The following is a 20,147-nucleotide window of genomic DNA, read 5'->3' on the forward strand; positions in this document are numbered from 1 at the left end:
TCTTCTGTTTTCTTAAAATCTCTGAATATACGTAATGAAAGTCGATTAGCATTACTTATATACAAAGTAAGATTTTCTTGAAGATTTTTTTTCTTTAGTTAAAGAATACGATATCGGAGATTTCGTATGATATTGTTAAATTATTAAGATTTTATTCCTTTTTTTGATTCATATTATTATACCTTTGCTTAACTTTCTAAATACCTTTGGTTATTAATAAATTCGTGGGAAATATACAATTAGAATATTGAGTTTAGAGATTTTAGGTAACGACATGATAAAGGACGATTTGATTTGTTAATCAAATATTTTGAAGTATATATTTTGGAATATTTAAGATAAACCGTTTGGTGGAAGATTTACTTGAATAAATCTTGTTAACCATTTGGTGAAATATTTTATTAGTTATGAAAGTTATATGTAGTTGTGAAGATGTAACCGTTTATTAATATTTCGTTTTTGGAATTAATGTATAACCTATAACCTATATGCGTAACATATTACTAACTATTTATTAATAATGTAAAGTCTACAAAAACTAAGTCGTGTGCTTCCATTTTATTAAAAGGGGGATAAATTAAGAAATATGATTACTTGCTAGAGCACGGGTTAAAAATTTCAAAAATATGATTTCTCGGATTAAATTTAAGTTTGGAATAATGTTGTTTGGTAGGCTTTCTCGGTCATGATGATTTTGACAAACATATGTTACATATTTTGTCCTTAAATTAATATGCGCTATACTATAGGTTAAGTCATATAATTAACAATCAAAATACAATATCTAACTTTAAACACTAAACAAATCAAACAAAATTAACAAACAAAAATTAATTTTTTTATCACACAACTTAATCCGCGTTATATCGCGATCAAAATCTAGATATACTAGAATATATCTAACAGAATATATGTTATTTTCATAAGTCATATTCAATATATGATTTCATTTCATAGTATTCCATAAAAAAATCTTTTAAAACAAATAAAATAATCACATATACAATGTTTTAAATAAAAATTACCAAATAAACAAAAAGAATGAATTTCAACTCGTGCTCTAATAAGGGTCATATTCTAGTCACAAATATAAAACATTATCTAGAGATAAGTACAATTCTAAACAGTTTTTAAAGTACATATCAACCGTAACAACAACTATAAAGGTATATTAGCTTTGCTTAATATTTAATAATTAGTACTTTATTTTAATTATAAGATATAAAATTAACCAATTTATTATCTTTGATTGAACTTTATTTTTTAACCTTTTTTTAAAATGTCAAACTTCTTAATTCGACTACCGGAATAATGCTTATTGTCATGTTAATTTTCATTTTAATGTCAAACTTCTCCTTTCCAAACTATTTAATAATTAGTCATATTTTTAAAATGTAAAATTTATTTTTTCTTGCTTCTTAAATATACTGGGATGTCCATCTAAATCCATTTTTTTCCTTATATTTTGGTGTCATCTTAATCTCAACCTCTTATTTATGTGTGCATTTTTTAAAGTCATCATCAAATCTCTTAAATTCATCCTTAATCCCTCACAAACAAAGAGAAGAAAAAAAGGAGCGAACCAATGCCACCAACAAAAAATCTAGTAAACAATAATAAGAGGTTTTCTTGTACAAATTTTGAAAAAGGTCAGTCGTGTAAGATGACTAAATTAATTAATTATGGATTATTGTTAAAATTGTCATTTTGTCACCTCACCCAAATCTTTTGGATTTGTCATTTGTTGAATAGGTTTGTAGATTTACCATTTTTTAACAACTTAAAAACTATACATTTGTAGATTTTTTTAATATAAAATATATATTTAATCAGAAACACTAAACCATACAAAAATATAGAACAAAAAAACTCAAACATAGTGTGTAAATTATCTTATTTAATTTTTTTTTTTAATGATAATCTAAAATATTAAACCATAACTGTAAAAATCCACAAGTACCATTAAAAACGATTTTTTCTAATTTATTCAAATAATTACCCTGGAGATATCAAGTGGGAGTTTGATATCACATTAAAAGAGAGTTTATTGTGCTTGTGACGAATTATTTATTGCTGGACGATAGTGCAAAACATCTTAATGTTTATTTGCAAAAAAAAATATTTAGCTCACATTAACCAAATTCTCATCACATTCTTTTTTTTATTCAATCCATATGCTCTCTGCCATATCACAACTTCAACCATATGAATATATTTGTTTTCTATTAACCCCATTATGAAATAACTATTAATCCATATGAAAAACCAAGCAATTTACATTAAAAAAAAACCAAGATTTATGAGATTAATAAGAAAGTTATCAATTTTTTTAATACAAAATGAACAATTTTCCTCTCTTTTTTGTTCGTATGAATCTTCAACAACGACAAAACATAAATACTTAAAATTTTGATATTTTTTCATCAAATATTAGGTAGGATAGTTCTGATTTTATTAATTTATATATTCACAAATTTATAATTAGATTTTCCCATAAGTTAAAAAAGTCCATAGTTGGACTCATAAATTTTGTATCATGAAATACAAGATGAATGGTTAAATTGATTAGAGACATAAAGAGATAAACATTTTGTATCAAAAATAAAAAAAAAGAATGGTAAGCGATACAAAAAATAGGTAGAACTTGCAAGTGGTAAATAACTAAATATTAGCACTAAGAGATGATTGTACATAAGCTTTTGAACCTTATCAAAACTGATCCTAAAAATCTAAGCTAAACCCAAATAAGTTTGTAACTTTATAAAAACATATACAAATTATTTTTATAAGTGTGTAAAATCTTATATAGCTTAGAAATACTTCATAAATTCAAAACATGATGATATTGATTTCTAAACAAAACTCTCTCTCTCTCTCTCTCTCTATATATATATATATATATATATAATTTCTAAACAGTTTAAAAAAAAATGATTCTTACATGATTGAAATTGGTTATACAAAAGAAGTTATATGGCAACAACTTATCATTCAGAAGTGACATTAGCTTACCATTTTCAAGCTGTGACACAAAAAACTCGCGTAAATAAATTTTAATTTAGCTGAAATATTTTTAAAGAATTAAGATTAGAAATTAATGACACTCATAGGGATTCTCTCTTTGACAACTGCAGTAATGTTCGTCCTTAGATGTATTGGGACCTCTTTCTACATCATTACAGAAACATTGAAGAACACGTTGTTTTATCTTGGATTCCACTTTTTTTGAAGCAATCTTTCTTTCCGTGAACACCACATTTTCCCGGAAATCGGATCTCATCCCAACAGTCTTGGGGAGGTGCTCCAGCTTCCGCCTCTATAATATGTATAATCATTCAAAATTTAGGTTATAGAAATATAAAAAATTAGTAATACATCATCAATGCAGTACACCTATTATCTACCTTCAACATGGCGTCAGACAAATAAAAACAGAAGAAAACATCATCAATGCAGTACACCTCCTCATGCTTCAAAACTGATATGTAATATATATAATTTGTTGTTGTCACTTGTAAACTCTCGTAGTATATATATATACTAACCACAACAAAATAACTTTTCCGATAAATTTGACAAAAATAAGGTTGAGCCAAGTCAACTTGATCGGCAGAATCGGCTTCTCATTTTCAAAAACATAATTTTTTACTAAAATTCACTTTTTTTTCTTTTTCGATTTTTGGGTATTTATTTATTTTGTTATTATGTAATTAACTTGTTTACGTCAACTAATCTGGACTTTGAGGTTTCAAATTAAAGGAAAATATATAATTATGTGATTTTTGAAATTTAAGCTTTGTTGGTTTTTTACCTTTGAGGTTTCAAAAGAATTGTGATCCCATCAAAACTTTTACTCTACAAAACGTAAGAGGAAAACTTATCATTCTAGCATTTCATTTTCCCCTCTCTATTTTCTTCTGTAAGTTCCACCTTTACTCTATAATTTGTTTTTTTTTTTTGCTATAATCATGTTAAAGCTATATAATTTGATGAACTTGGAATGAGAGAAGTTTCATGTTAAAGCTATATAATTTGATGAACTTGTGAAACCAATGATGAGTTGCTTTAGTAGTTAAGTTTTTCAGTGGAGTTTTTAAGGCATTACAAATTGTCCACCATACTTACGGAATCATGGATGTTCATTCCACGGGGTCGAGAACTCCTAATCATTTGAAGAAATTTTTTTTTCAAAAAAAAAAAAAAAAAAAAAAAAAAAAAAACAATTACTATATAATCATGTTAAAGCTATATAATTTGATAAACTTGGAATGAGAGAAGTTTCATGTTAAAGCTATATAATTTGATGAACTTGTGAAACCAATGATGAGTTGCTTTAGTAGTTAAGTTTTTCAGTGAAGTTTTTAAGGCATTACAAATTGTCCACCATCCTTACGGAATCATGGATGTTCATTCCACGGGGTCGAGAACTCCTAATCATTTGAAGAAATTTTTTTTTCAAAAAAAAAAAAAAAAAAAAAAAACAATTACTATATAATCATGTTAAAGCTATATAATTTGATGAACTTGTGAAACCAATGATGAGTTGCTTTAGTAGTTAAGTTTTTCAGTGAAGTTTTTAAGGCATTACAAATTGTCCACCATCCTTACGGAATCATGGATGTTCATTCCACGGGGTCGAGAACTCCTAATCCTTTGAAGAAATTTTTTTTTCAAAAAAAAAAAAAAAAAAAAAAAAAAAAAAACAATTACTAAATTCCCATCCTAACTTGAATATTTACAAATCAAAACGACCAAAATAAATTAATCAACAAATATTGTTTAAAAGACTTTTCTTGGAGAAAAAGAAAAATGGCATTCAGTTAACGTCAAGAAAAAACAAGACAAGACAACCAAATAGAGATACAGAAGAGGAATTTCAAGGTCCACGAGCCGGAGCAAAACAAAAACATCCCGGACTCTGATCTTCCGGTATCATTCCGCCACCTTTAGTGGTATCAACTTGTTCAAGCAGTGTCACCACCTCGTTCATCTCCGGCCGTTTCTGCGGATTCCCATCCCAACATGCCTTCATTATGCTCGCCAATGCAGTTGGACAGCATCTCGGTATCTCTGGTCTCAGATTCTTTTTGAAAAGAAAGAAAAAAATGATTCAAGATTTCACATTAATTACGTAAAGAACAAGGAAACTAGATAGGGTTTTCCTTATATCAAAACTTACATGTAAGACAACCGCGGAAGAAACATCGACAAAGCTAAGATCAGGATAAGGCATATCGCAACAGTAGATTTCCCATAAACATATCCCAAAGCTGTAGACATCGCACCTTCTGTTGTATGGCTTACCGTCAATGACCTATAAGCAGAAACACTGAGTTTTACTTCGATTCAGTTTTGAAAGCAGAGAAAGGAAACTTTTAGTTTTACCTCAGGAGCCATGTATCCAAGAGTACCGGTTTCTCCTGTCATGTCTTTTGGATTAAGCGCTTCTACTCGTGCTACTCCAAAATCCGCTATTTTCAAATTCTTTTGACCATCCAAAAGCATATTCTCTGTTTTCACATCCCGATGCACAATCTTCTCTGAGTGCAAATAGCTTAGCCTACAACAAGATATAATAACAATAAGAGGTTTTGCTTGTACAAAATATTTGAAAAGTAGTGTTAGAAGACGAATAATTACCCGCGGGCGAGATCAAGAGCTAGTTTGATAACTGCTTTAAAAGCGAGTTTCTTGTTCCTATGACCAATCAAGTGTTGCTTCAATGTTCCACCAGAGAGATACTCCACAACCACACAGCACGCTTGTTGAGGCAACGAGTTTTTTGAATCTCCTGACGGTATTTTAAGATTTGTTGTGCCCATTGACGCTCCAACAAACTGTTCCATATTAATATTTCAATACTATTACTCACTCAATTTTATAATAAAGTTAATTAACTAACTAATTAACAAACCTTTGTGACATTTGGATGGTTGAGTTTGTGCCAAACAGTGACCTCTTGACGAAACAAAGCTCGGTTTGTAGCGGCCTTGGCAGTTGTTTCATACCCATCATCTTCCCAATCAAGCACCTTCACTGCCAATACTCAAAAAACCACCAAACACAATCACAATCACTAATGGAAAAATAAGACAATCATGTTTATGTAAAGGTATTGGATTATTAATAATATTACCTGCAACATCTTGTCCATCATAAATGCCTTTGTAGACAGTACCATAAGTACCACGAGCAATAACATTACTTGTTTCCAACTTAGCCAAATCAATCTCCCATTCCTCCTTGGCTTTAGGATTCGCCTCAAGATTCCTCGACCAAACCCTACTCAGATGTTTCTCAAGCTGTCTATCTAAGCTCTTCAAATCAATCTTATCAGCTCGAAAGACCTTGTCTTTCTTGATGTTACTCCCATCATCTTCTGACTTGTTCTCCATGTCTTATAGAATTCGAAACCAAATCTTTTTTTAACTAGGCAAAATAAAATCACACAAACTTTCGAAAACCAAGATTCTGACTTAGAATCAATCTCTTCATCATCATCATCATCATCATCACGAAATCAAGTATTTTTTTTTTAGATATATGAATTGAAACCACAGAGAAGCTTAACTACAAGAAACTATCAATCACAAGATCATACACATGCTCTAATATTCAGGTTATGAAAAAACGTAAACCTTAAGAAAACGACTTGTGTTGTGTTACGCCACAATGATCTTAATAATAATCTAATATAGCACAACGCAAGAATGATCAAATACTTATAAAAAAAAACTCAATCAATGAAAAAGACAAAAGCAGAAGTCAGATGTGTCATCAAACTAGGACATGCAGAAACAGAGGATGCAATACGATTTTTGAGAAATCGAATGGTAAGAGAACGAAAGAGAAGTATTTTAATGGTGGGTTTTTTTTTTTGGGATACGAGGCTACCAGAGCGAGCGAGATTGTTTCTGAAAAATCTCTACTTTTTTTAATTTTCTTTTGGGTATATGGATGAAAAGAGAGAATCTCAAACAAAAGAAAAGGACTTAGGAAACGACGGAAGAGAGATGGAGAGTGAAAGACGGAAGAGAAGCTGTTTCTTTCACGCTGGTTTTAAGGATACACTTTTTTTTTTTTTTAAGATAATATTAAGAAAAATCATCAAAATATATCTTTTGGTTTTCGAATTTATTATATATAAAATATAATACTAAAAAAAACTAACTTGAATATTTATCTTGTCCATTGGCTAATTTATTTTTTAAGCTATTGTTTAAAAAAAATTCGATTCTGATAACTTGAATCTTTCCCATCTAAAATTATTCAAAAACAAAATTATATATATTAAAAAAATCTGTGGTAATCATCTATATTTTTCCAAGTATATCGTGACGTGTATGATATTATAGTAAATATCCACTATTCAATAATATACTTATCTATTGTATTTTTTATATATTTCTAAATATTTTAAGTTTTTGTGATAATTTAACCTTTTCTGCTAAAAATTTATATCTACAGATAAAAATACTAAAATTCGTATACAATGTATTATTTAATGCATATTATATATATAATAAAAGTACTAGGAGTTGGAAAGAAATAAAAATATCATGCAGATTGTAAATTTGCAGGTGGCAAATGCAAGCACAATTGTTATCAATGTCAAGGCTTGTCATAGACTACAAACTGAAATCTTAAGGCCCATTTATATGATATTTTAGTCATTGCAAGGATGACCCAAATTAAGACCCATATAAAACTCAATTTTTACTTGTGTTACATGTCTAAGTAGAAGTCAACAACAATTTTAGACTTGTGACATAAAAAAACAATTTTTAGACTTCATAAACCTATAGGTGACCTACGAACATTTAATAACACACTTATTAGTTGCTACTGACTACTGTCTTTGACTGAAGCATGTCAAGCTTCCCATTCATCAATCTATACACAGATAATAGTACATGTACGCTCTCAAAACCATAACCATTTGAAAGCCATAGTCTCCTTTATAATCATTCCTGCTCTATCTTACAAAAGTGTTATGATCCCACATCATTCATCTCTACCATTTAATCTGCATGACAGCTTGAGCAAAAATTATTGCAGTTAAATCTCCACTTGACTTCAAAAAGTGAATATTAATAATTAAACCATGTATATTGTAACCACCTGTGCCGTGTGCTAATAGTTTAAGTGCAGGAATTGGATCTTTGTGCTCCCTAGTTTGATTTCCGGTGGGAGGGATGCTTTAGGCCATGTCACAAGATATTAGCAAAGGCTGGTCCTGAACTATGGGAAAATTAAGACCTAGGCCCGAGCTTCTCCTAGTTAAAAAAAAAAAAAAATGTATATTGTAACATATAACCCAAAATTAATAAATAAAAACTTCCACTTATCCCGTTATAAGTGAAAGTCTTATTTCTTTAAGATCCAAAGTTGAATTCGGGCAGAGAAATAAAAAGTTGAAAATCGGGGATGAGGTGGTATATAAACATAACAATATAACATTCTCATCACTTTCTCAGGTTCAGACACTACTTACTAGCTATTAGAAAAAATATATTATTATCTTGAAAGATCAAATGGACATCCGTCTTTATAAGATGTTTTGTTATTTCTTCAAGGTGCCACACATTCGAGAGAAAAAAAAAAGAGTCACTACATTATACTAATATGAGATTTATCGGCGTGGCTCCACTTTTATTATATTGGAACTAAGATATTGACATGAAAAAAGGAAAAGTTGAAATTCATCTTGATTTGTGAGCACATATAAGTCAAAAGATCTGCATACCAACTTTTTTGTACTTAAAAGAGAAAGGGAAGAAAACACTCGCAAAGTCCAAGGTCAGCCCAAAATATCAAATACAATTATTCACTTCAATCTAAGAGGAACGGACAAATATTATGAAAAAAAACTAGCATTTTCGAAAACAAAACGTCAACTACCAACTTATTTAAATCTTACATATACATTAGAATTGGCTCAAAAATTTTGATGGAGTAATTGTAAGGAAAACTTTTCGATTGTCAAGTAAATCACGAAAGAATACATAGACATCTCGCCATTACTAAATCTTTGGAAAAATTGACAACATACATTTTCTTTTTGGGGTTCATTTGGTTACTTTTTTTTTTTTAAGTATGAATATTATTTCCAAAATATCAAAAAATGGCTAGTTTCGTACTTTGATTTAACGAAAATGTATGTTGAAAATGCGAAACTAGCCATTTTTGGATACGAAAATGTATGTTGAAAATATAAGCTTACGTGCATGCATTCAAACGTTCAAGTGTAGGAATCATCTCACTTTGTATCAAACCAAACAACTGAAAATTAATTGACGTACAACCCGAAATCTTTTCTATAGAAATCGTTTTTGCATGGTTAAAAAGATGGCAAATAATCAAAAGTTCGATTATATAAGGACCCTATCTCTTATCAACACATTTAATTACAGTCCTATATATAGGTTTGACCTCCAAGCAATCAACATAAAATGAGTATCTTAACTTGTTTCAATCTCCGATCCTTTTCTCAACTAACTCAAATATAAGGTCGGGCCATCGGACACATATCATATTATTGATCTAGGCTTTAAACAAATTTATGTTTATCTAATTATCTTTATTAATTCAGTCCATATTCTTTAACAAGTACTAAAGTAGTTTTGTATTGATTTAAGTATCAAACAATATTTTTTTAAAAATACTCTAGCTCATATGTATTTCTGAAGAATCATTTGATCATGTTATTACTTAGTAGTTAATGATATCATTATGCTTGTTGCAACCGACTCACGTCCTCATCTGTGGTAGTCCTTCAATTCCATTGGGATAGCTTGACTCGGAGCTGCTCTAGACCGCAGATTCAATCTTGCTCATTTTCCATAGGTCAAGCAGTTCATTCGTAAGTTAATCAAAAACTAATAAATAAACCGTCCACTTCGGATATTATGACGAAAAATGATGAGTAAGGGTCAAAGATGAGGAATCAGATAATAATTAATTACCATCTAAACTAGAGCTTATTATCAAAAGAGGCACTCCAAGAAATCAATCTTCGGATTTAGGCATCGCACCTTAAGGAGGTATTGAAAAAAGTCAATTTCACACTGTAGTAGACATATTTACCCTTCAACGAAGAAGACTACATATTTAGATGTACACAAATTCAGATCAACAGTTTAGTAGTAGCATAGAACATTGGGAACCAATACATCTTTATAATGCTTGTTATATAAATAAGTTGACAACTTTAACATGCATCAGATGTTGGAGATTTCTCAATTTTTTGTCCATCTAAGCGACTTAATATATACGTTCATGTTTCTAGGTGTTGGTGTTCAAACTATATACCCTAAAGCCAAGATGGTTGAATGAATCCAAGGGAAACCAATTTAAAGATGGATTGTGTTCAAAACTATAACCTAAAGGCAAGAGGATGACTAAACCTAAGGGGAAACCAATTTAACTTTGTTGTGGTGTTCAAAACTATTCCTCAGCGTTTGTTGAAACTGAAACGAGTGAGGAATACAAGTAAGGAGAGCGAAACACAACACAAAAATTCACGAAACTGCACAAAAAAGTACCAACTAATTATGAAATTGGAGTTTGGTGATTTCAATCAAACAAGAAGTGGATAAACATGGGGCTTTAAGCTTCCTCTTCGATCCCAAGACGGAGTCATCGACCCAAGAACCGCTTCTTCCACTCCTCCTCTTCACAAGTGTTTCGAAAATTAAAAAAAAAAAAAAAAAAAAAAAACAGAATCTCCACAAATCATATTATGCAAAGCAACTATTGAAACATTCGGTCGAATTCTTGCTAAATGGTAACATAAGTTTACCATCAATTATGGGTTACTACCACCGATTGGAATTAGAGGAGGCGGGTAGCGTCGCACCGTTCTGAGTCCTCAATGACGAGTCGACCAGGGCGTTTATGAGTACGGCCCAGCCACTTTTGGGGTTGGGTGAGGTTTGTCGATGCCACTAAGGAAAGGATCTGACCCATTAAGATGCCAATTACTCCTTTTCTTCACCATTGGAGGTGGAAGATGGTTCGGCTGGATGAGATGAGAGAGAGTAAATGAATAGTATGGGAGGTTGGGAAGATTGAGTGGAAGGGGTTTTGTCTGTTTCGTCATAATTTTTTTTTTTTTTAATCAGATCCTATTTGGAAACTAGGAGCGACTTGGTTAGAGCAAGGATGATGTCACACCAGCAAGGGTAAAGACGTCTTTTAACCTACTAAAAGTGCCTATATCCGAAGTTCAGTGCCTATGATGCCTAAATCCGAAGTTCATGCGGTTGTCGGGTCCGTTTTATGAATTAACTCTCTAAACTATTTTCGATATGATATGGGACGTTTTGACAATGGGACATAATAAAAAAACTGAGATAGCTAAGTTCACTATCGAAACTATTGCTCTTTGATATATTAAGGTTCGGTTTCAGGATAGGTTAAAATTCAACTCGAGATGGATATTTAGGAAAAATTATGTATTTTTGGAAAATAGTGGACATTTGAAAATAGGTTTAAAATATTTTGATAACTTTAATTAGTTTTGTAATCACCAATAAATATTCGACTGAGATATAGATATAAAGATATATATATATATAATTATTCCATCTTAATATTCTTAAATAGATAACTTTTTAAAGAGAACAAATATAAGACGAAAAATTCAATACAAATTCTTTTGTTTGTCTTAAAACTAGATGTCTACTATGTAAAAACCATATAATTCATCGAAGCAATATATATATATATATATATATATATATATATATTTTAATATATTGTAATTAAGTGAATTTGTTAATTTATACGGAAAATTATACAAGGGATCATAGATTATTAGAAACGAGAGGGAATATAATATGATTAACGGTACAAGCATATTGAGCTAAATAATGACTTTGGTACGTTGTCCTTTTCTTATGGTCATTTTGTGAGAAGCATTTAGAGAGGATCTTGACTTAATAATCAAAATGTAGATAGTTATTTATTTTGTAGTCGTTTACTAATCTGTCATTAAGTATCAAAGAACCTGTCATCCACTAAAAGTTCAACTATCAACTTTATAATAGTTTTTTTTTTGTTTATTGGACAAGCAGCTTAATTTTATAATAATTATGTACTAACAATTATATCTAAAGACTCAATGTGTATAAGTTTAATATGTTATCTTACGAAGAAAATTTTATAACGAAGGATATCTTTTCTTATGTGTTTATGTCACGTGATGTGGCATGTAGGCAAGTGATTTTTGCAGTCGGCATGTTTGGTCGACACTATGATTTTAGCATGGAGCTTCTTTATGCCAGAAGAATGTGCTTTTTTACTTCGCTCCAAATGTATTACTTTGGGTACTTTAATTTATTTTCCGTATTTCTATATAATTCTTTCAATTTTCCATATTATTTTTGCCATCTTTACTGAATGTTCTTTTTTTTTTTTTTTTTTTTTCTTTGGTGTCTAATATTATCGCCATTATGCATTGCATGGATTTGCGGCATATATGTATATTTGCTTCACTTTTTGGGTAAATCTGCATCATTGCAAGTGTACCAACGAGCATGACTTACATTGATGAATGGTAGGACTGTTCACTATCATTTTACTAATAAAAACAAATATCTTTCAGTTTTTTCAGTTTATACGAAAAAAAAAAGAGTTCGGGATCAAAAGATAAGTCACCCAATGGTGATATATATATATTATACACACATATAAGTATTTAAAAGATTTTTGAAAAGGAAAAAAAATAACTCAACCCAGTGGTTGGCCACAAGCCAGTAATAGTTGAGATCTATATATATGTAGCTAACACTCATCTTCAAGTTGTTTGACATCTATAAAGATTGGGTTCAACCTACCTATCCTATCAGTGGGTAAAATACTTATCAGTTATCACTTATGTGAGATCCCACAAACATAAATATATCACTATATATATATATGACTAATATAGAATCATAGGAAATGAATGATGGTTTTTTTTCCTTATTTTAGTTTCATGCTGTTTCAATTATAAGTGATATTAGCCATAAATAAATGTCAACATTTCACTACTTTTTAAAATAATTATAGTTAACGGATTAATTTTTGACTAATTCTATCCTTCGTCGTTCAAAAACCAAATGTCCCTCTCACATTACACCAATATAATTAACCACCACCATAACGTACAACATTCCTACTTTAAAACCAACAAACACATATGTCAAAAACACATTTTTCAACATTCCTACTTCAAGCCAACAAACACGTATGTCAAAAACACATTTTTCATAAATGTGAATATAACTTTACGACCTGATGCCAAATACTGATAAGAGTGTTTCAAAATTTTTGATGGACCATCAATAAATCTACCGAAAATAGAAATATATTATTGATAAAATATATATGGTTATATTTAGGCAGATAACTTAATTTTACAAAGATAATATGATGACAAAATCGTATATAAGTGAGCTTTTTAATATAAACATACTTTTTCTTTAAATCATGCCAAAAATATGTAATATATATATATATATATATATTCTGCATCATTTTTTTTTTTTTGCTAAATATGTGAATTTTCATTAAACTTGAAGTTTTTGAAATAGATTTTGTTCAAAGGTCTGGATTTTGTTCAAAGGTCTGGAGACAAATCAGAGATGACATTCTGGCAAAACAGAGGAGAAAGGGCTTTAAGGATTTGCTTTTGGTCTGACTAAAATTTGTCTAGGTGTTCCCTACTCAAACATGTTTTTCTGTCAACCTCTTCCCTTGTTTTTATTTTTTTTTGGGCAAGGATTGAGGTGTAAAATCTTAAGCTTTATGCATCATTTATTTTATTTTTAATATCCTTTCCGTCCATTTTTAAGAGGGATATCGTCTGAAAGATTACAAGAAGAAATAATATACGATGAGAAAATTTACAAATGAAAGCAAATAAGATGTAAACGTACTACTCTGGTGAGAACAAGCGACTACAAAATTGAAGGGCTAATAACTTTCGATTAGGAAGAGAAGTAGGCAACGTATTATCTTAAAAACATGCATTAGTTGTAGTTTGGTTTGATTCAATTCTCTACTTCTCCTACTCGTAATCGGATGATCGATACTCATTAGTTTTACATATAAGTGTCAAAATTAGCCTATTTAATCCGACAAAAGAAAAATTAGCCTATTTAATAACATAATATATCTTCAATTCTTCAATCATTATTTATATAGCATTCGTTCGAACAAAAAATAGTGCGCCGGTTTGACGTGTGTTCTCTCTTTCACCAATGCAAAGAGCACTGAGTAGTGAGTACGTACGATGGATGGTAGACACAAGATCTTGGTTACAAGTCCACGTAGTTCCGGCGATCGTACACTGTAACTTTCGAAGCCAAATTTAGTCAACAGGACCCACCCACGTGTCTATCTATCTTCTCATCCATCAGATCCCACAAATCTCAATAGCGTACCATAATCCATTTTCCCGCCCAAGGTCACATAACGCCTAGCTGTCATTTTCGTTAATTCCGAAGGTACCCATGGGACAACATTATGGTTCCAAGATAAGGACATGGATATAAATGTAACTTCGTCCGAAAAAAATCACGTAGTAACAACAACAACGTAACCCCACCGGCGATTTTATATTAAATATCATACGTCTTTTAAACTTTAAAGGCGTCACGGGGAAGGCATGTTTTTGGCTATTTATTACTAATATCCAGTGTTCAAGAAAGCGGTCTAGACGGCTGTCTAGGCGCTAGGCGCTCAGCAGGCGCCTAGATAACCGCCTAATCCGCTTAAAATTACATATATTTTATTTTAATATTTATTTTTGATTTTTAAATTACATATAATTAAATTATTATGTTTTATATACGTAATTATAAACATTTATATGTTATTATTTTAATACGTAATTATAAACATTTATATGTTGTTAATATAACTTAAATAAATATATTTTTCTTACCGTTATTTATAAATTTTTTATTTTTATAACATATATTTTAATATAATTATATATATATAATGTTTTATGTTGTAAATGCCTAAACCGCCTAAAAACCGTCTAGGCCCGACTAAACGTTTTAGGCGCTAGGCGTTGGGTCATCGCCCAGATACCTCCTAGCGCTTTCTTGAACACTGCTAATATCCATTGTTGTGGTGGAAAACAATTAAAACAATATGCTCTCCATCATAGCCCGGCTCTATGTACATTTTTATAACCTATGATCTTGTGTAATTGTGAAAATTAATGATAACATAACTTATTTTGTACAGGGTAATTTGATGAGCTAATGATCTTCACATGACTCACATGGATAACAGTTTTGGTATAGAAAAATTATTCTAAAAACAATAAAATGCATGCAATCATTTTCTTATTGATTTCTTCATCTTAATTTTGTTAGAGGCGTGTTCGGGTAATTACAAAGTAATCATAAATAGAAAATATTATTTTAGTCAAACAGATTGGTACAAGAATTCTGAATGTTTATGACAAGAAAAGACAAATTTATGCAATAATGTACTTGATTTTATTGCGCGTTATTAGTCATTAATTATTATTATTCTGAATAATTTGACCACAAAAGCTGTCTCGTGATTAGCAGATTATTTCAGTGGATCTTTCTTTAACAGGAGATAATTCTCCCAGTTTTAGCCTTATAAATGTGCTCCTTTTAACTATCCTCTCTGTCAGTCACAGTCTTTTTAATTAATCTTCTTCACACCAAGTCTCCCCTAACAAACGTGCATGACTTATTTCGGATAAAACCTTTATCGTTGTTATAAAAAAGAACTTACTATTACTACTACACTATACTAGCCTACATGGAGTAAATATATATATATATATATATTGCATGAAATTTATAGTCTTTAATAAATGAGTTTTTTTTCTTTATTAGTGGGGAAAATCTCATTGTAGATAAACCAATTAAGAAAAGAGAGGAAATCAGATTTTTTTATTGCATGCAAACAAAAGAGAAACAGCAGCAGTGAATAATAGAACTGCTGTGTAAACTACTAATTCCCACAATTCCTTATTTTATTAATTTTTTTCTATCCAATAATAAATAATAAAGTAAGAGAGAGAAAAGGAAAAAAAAAAACTGGTGTCCGTTACTTTATTAAAAGGGTTTTAGGAATCGAGGGAGTATATTACTGTACTTATTAGTTGGGTTGGGGCTACTAGATTGCAGACAAAGCAAAGTATCAAAGATTCATTATTCACTTACTTATACAAATACATAATTATTTATACATATATGGGGAGACACTTGTTGTATAAAATACAGAGAAAGAGAGACAGGTGTTAGGGCAAAAGTGGGGAGAAGTGGTGGTGGGTCTTGTTTCTGACAAATAGTCCCCCATTTCCCGCCTTTGCTCTCGTTTGAATATCTCTCCTCCTCCTCCTCCTTCATCTTCTTCCACTAATAATAAGTCATAGGAAGAAAGAGAGAGAAAGTTAAATATTCATCAGAGATAAGAAAGAGAGAAAGTGTTTTGTGTGTTGTGTGAGTGGATGTGATTTTGTTTTTGTTTGTGTGTTGGAAAATGGATACGCCTCAGAAGAGTATCGCCCAGATCGGAACTCCAATTTCCAAATCCAGATTTGAGGTTTTTTTTTTTTTTTTCTCTCTTTTAAAACTTAATTATAGATAGTTTTGGTCAAACTTCTGTGTTTTTTTCTTTAATAAATGTTTTTTGTGTTACTATCGTGTCAATTCTCAAAAAATTTGGTGCCCATCTCTGATTTTTTTTCTTCAATTCACTGGTTAACAAAAAAAAATTATTTCTTGGTTTTGTGTTTGAAGTCAATGCAGTTAGTTCAAAGACAGAACGCAACTGTAACTGGTTTTAGATTTGTTTCGACTTTGACGGTTTCAGTTTGGTCACTTTTAACACTGACTGAAGTGTTTTTATTTATGATCATCAGTTATCTCCAATTCACTTCAAAATCTGTACTTTTTTTTGGTTTCTGTTCTGTTTCTTGAGTTTCTTAATTTGGCATCTGTGATATTTGCTTTTTACCTTAATATAACAAAAAAAGTTTCATAATTTAAGCATTTTTTAGATTTGTTTTACTTTTACGGTTTCAGTTGTTTAATTTTCATAGTGAAGTGCTAAGAATCTAATTAATCATATCCCCAATTCACTACAATTTGGAATCTGTTCTGTTTTTTGATATTCTTAAATTTGGAATCTGTGACCTTAATTACATTATTATAAAAAAGATTCATAATTCTCCCTTTTTTTTTGTGTGTGTGTTGTTTGAAAATGCAGGATTCACCAGTGTTCAATTACATAAACACTTTGTCTCCAATAAGACCAGTCAAATCCATTCAAAACCCTCACCAGTTTAGCTCTTTGAATTTCACTTCCCCTCCTTCTGTTTTCACCTCACCACACCTTACTTCTTCTCACAAAGAGTCCAGATTCTTCAAGACTCACAACTCTTCTTCTTCTTCTTCTCACCCTACCAACCCCGTTGAATCCCGAGAAAACGAGTCTACTTCTAATGAATCAGTCTCAGCAGAAGCAGCAGAAGATACAAAAGATGTCAACGTTGATGATGCTTCCAAGCCAGAGGAAGCTTCAGTTGAAATGGTGCTGCCACAAACGAATCCTGGTAGTCCAGTTGCTTCGCCGTGTGGTAGAGATAGTACTACCGATCTTTCGCTTGTTCCGTACGCTCCTACTCAAGGAGGGAATGGTTCTTGTGAGGGTTCAGGAATGGAGCTGCAGCAGAAGATGTTTGATAATGTTCAAGGGAAAACCGAAACTCCGGATTGGGAAAGTTTGATTTCAGATGCTTCAGAGCTTTTAATCTTCGACTCACCTGATGCTTCAGAAGCTTTTAGATGCTTTATGATGCAGAGAGCTTCAACCTCCGAAGCACGTTTTAACACTGGTGTGGGAATGCAAACAATGCAGCCCGATACAAACAAGAAACCGGAGTCCTCAGATGCGATTCCTTATGAGGTAAACTCAGGAATGATATCTCAATTAGTTATCTTCAGTGTTCTGTAATGAATACTATCTCTGAAAGAATTGTCTTCTTTGTGTTTGTTTTTGTGTGTGATAGGCTGTTTCATTCTTGCACCGTGGTATAAGAAGACGCTGCCTGGACTTTGAGATGCCGGGGAATAAGCAAACATTGAGTGAGAACAACACCGCGGCTTGTGAATCATCGTCGAGATGTATTGTACCGAGTATTGGTCTTCATTTAAATGCAATTGCAATGTCCTCAAAGGACTGTAAAACCAATGTAACTCAGGACTACTCATGTTCCGGGAATATACAAGTGGGTTTACAAAGCTCCATCTCTAGTACATTGCAAGAAACTTTGGACCAAACAGAAAATGAAACCCGGGAAGATGCAGATCAAGATGTTCCCGTTGAACCAGCCTTGCAAGAGTTGAATTTGAGCAGCCCTAAGAAGAAGAGGTAAGTTTGTTGCTCTGAGAATAACTAATCTCTGTAGATTACTTTTATTTTCTGTCTTACTAACTGTTGGCATGATAAATAAACACACAGAGTTAAGTTGGATTCTGGAGAAGGCGACTCGTGTAAGAGATGCAACTGCAAAAAGTCCAAGTGTTTGAAACTGTAAGCTCCAAGTTCCACTTCTTGTTGATCTTTGGCTAAAAAAGGTTTGGTTTTTTGAGTCTCTCTTGATGTTTGTGTGCAGCTATTGTGAATGTTTTGCTGCTGGAGTCTATTGCATAGAGCCATGTTCATGTATAGACTGCTTCAATAAGCCTATTCATGAAGATACCGTCTTGGCTACTCGAAAACAGATTGAATCTCGGAATCCACTTGCATTTGCTCCTAAAGTCATTAGGAACTCTGACTCGGTTCTTGAAACCGGGGTATGATCTTTTTCCCCATCCTTTTAGTGCTTTACATCAATCCATCAATCATCTTGCTTGAAGTGATCATAATATTAAACTGACACACAGGATGATGCAAGCAAAACTCCAGCTTCTGCTCGCCATAAACGTGGCTGCAACTGCAAGAAATCAAACTGTTTGAAAAAATATTGTGAATGCTATCAGGTTTTTATTTTCTGCCATCATTGTACTTCCAGTAGATCTGTGGTTAACTTCCTCTGGTCTGACACCTATATTTTGGTCTGATGTTTCTTTAAAGGGTGGTGTGGGCTGTTCCATAAACTGTAGATGTGAAGGATGTAAGAACAAATTCGGCCGCAAAGATGGTTAGCTTCTCTGCTTCTGAGATTTCAATACTAATAACCTTAAGTTCTCTTTCTAGTTCTGATCCTACTTAATGTATATCTCAGGGTCTTCCATTGTTGACATGGAAGCTGAACAAGAGGAGGAAAATGAAACATCTGAGAAAAACAGAACAGCCAAAAGCCAACAGAACACTGAGTTTTTAATGAGAAAGGAGGCGAGTTCTGCTCTACCTACGACACCAACGCCGATTTACAGGTAAAATCTCAAGTTTAAAAAGGACTTTTGATGTGAGTTTATATCACCTGAATAGCTGAAATTGAATTTTTCTGTGCAGACAAGAACTGGTTCAACTACCTTTCTCATCATCTAAGAACAGAATGCTTCCTCCACAGTCTCTTCTTGGAGGTGGATGTTCTTCAGGGATATTTAACAGTCAATATATAAGAAAACCAGATATTGATTTGACTCAATCCCGGATGGAGAAGTCTTTCGAGACAGTTGCAGAGGATAGAGCGGAAGAAATGCCTGAGATTCTCATCCACTCCCCTATACCTAACATCAAGAGTGTCTCTCCTAACGGCAAGAGGGTCTCTCCTCCTCATATGGAATCATCTAGCTCAGGGTCAGTTTCAGGGAGAAGAAGCGGCGGAAGGAAACTGATACTGCAGTCAATTCCATCGTTTCCTTCTCTCACTCCCCAACACTGAAAGCATTTTGTTGGTGTACCTATGAAAATTCTTTGAATCTTCTTTCAAGATGATAAAAGTCAACTTCTAGTTGGTAGTTAAGTTAGCACTTAGCACACTTTATGTCTGTAGTCTAGTGGTTGTGTAATAAAGATGTCAATCCATCATGTTCTTCACAACAAAAACAAAATATTTCTTGTAATATATAGGTTTCTTCTTTTGAAATTCTTGTCCACTGAAGTATAGAAGAGGTAGTGAAACATATTTGTGTCCGCTCTGAAACTCCAAGTTCTGC

At 31.8% G+C, this 20,147-nt stretch overlaps 2 protein-coding genes, 1 long non-coding RNA gene and 1 pseudogene across 3 annotated transcripts; 1 reads left to right on the forward strand and 3 right to left on the reverse strand.

Annotated features, from left to right (window-relative positions):
• Positions 1 to 2,919: 2,919 nt before the first annotated feature.
• Positions 2,920 to 3,335, reverse strand: LOC147936086 (defensin-like protein 232 pseudogene; annotated as a pseudogene).
• A 1,399-nt stretch (positions 3,336 to 4,734) lies between these two features.
• LOC104718940 (serine/threonine-protein kinase 52) lies at positions 4,735 to 7,029 on the reverse strand. Its single transcript, XM_010436767.3, has 6 exons — positions 6,137 to 7,029; positions 5,915 to 6,036; positions 5,641 to 5,837; positions 5,386 to 5,560; positions 5,180 to 5,314; positions 4,735 to 5,083 (listed from the first exon to the last, which is right to left on the reverse strand). Exons 1-6 carry the CDS (start codon positions 6,393 to 6,395, stop codon positions 4,877 to 4,879), a joined length of 1,095 nt encoding a protein of 364 aa, XP_010435069.1. The 5' UTR covers positions 6,396 to 7,029; the 3' UTR covers positions 4,735 to 4,876.
• Positions 7,030 to 10,519: 3,490 nt separating this feature from the next.
• On the reverse strand, positions 10,520 to 11,132 carry LOC104718941 (uncharacterized). Its single transcript, XR_756482.3, has 2 exons — positions 10,802 to 11,132; positions 10,520 to 10,673 (listed from the first exon to the last, which is right to left on the reverse strand). It is a non-coding gene; the product is annotated as an uncharacterized LOC104718941 (long non-coding RNA).
• Positions 11,133 to 16,143: 5,011 nt separating this feature from the next.
• On the forward strand, positions 16,144 to 20,077 carry LOC104718942 (protein tesmin/TSO1-like CXC 2). Its single transcript, XM_087469431.1, has 9 exons — positions 16,144 to 16,584; positions 17,251 to 17,949; positions 18,053 to 18,414; positions 18,505 to 18,576; positions 18,659 to 18,839; positions 18,930 to 19,025; positions 19,120 to 19,186; positions 19,271 to 19,421; positions 19,501 to 20,077. Exons 1-9 carry the CDS (start codon positions 16,522 to 16,524, stop codon positions 19,871 to 19,873), a joined length of 2,064 nt encoding a protein of 687 aa, XP_087325557.1. The 5' UTR covers positions 16,144 to 16,521; the 3' UTR covers positions 19,874 to 20,077.
• The last annotated feature ends 70 nt before the right edge of the window (positions 20,078 to 20,147 follow it).

Source organism: Camelina sativa, chromosome 10 (assembly GCF_030686135.1).
Source record: "Camelina sativa cultivar CO46 ecotype springtype chromosome 10, ASM3068613v1".
In the NCBI taxonomy this organism is placed as follows: Eukaryota; Viridiplantae; Streptophyta; class Magnoliopsida; order Brassicales; family Brassicaceae; genus Camelina; species Camelina sativa.

Coding starts and splice junctions, on each gene's coding strand:
- LOC104718940 (XM_010436767.3), bottom strand. CDS start 6,395: ATGGAGAACAAGTCAGAAGATGATGGGAGTAACATCAAGAAAGACAAG. Junction 6,037..6,136: donor TGATGGACAAGATGTTGCAG/GTAATATTATTA, acceptor GAGTATTGGCAG/TGAAGGTGCTTGATTGGGAA. Junction 5,084..5,179: donor CTTCCGCGGTTGTCTTACAT/GTAAGTTTTGAT, acceptor CTTTTCAAAAAG/AATCTGAGACCAGAGATACC.
- LOC104718942 (XM_087469431.1), top strand. CDS start 16,522: ATGGATACGCCTCAGAAGAGTATCGCCCAGATCGGAACTCCAATTTCC. Junction 16,585..17,250: donor TTTCCAAATCCAGATTTGAG/GTTTTTTTTTTT, acceptor TTGAAAATGCAG/GATTCACCAGTGTTCAATTA. Junction 18,840..18,929: donor ACTCGGTTCTTGAAACCGGG/GTATGATCTTTT, acceptor ACTGACACACAG/GATGATGCAAGCAAAACTCC.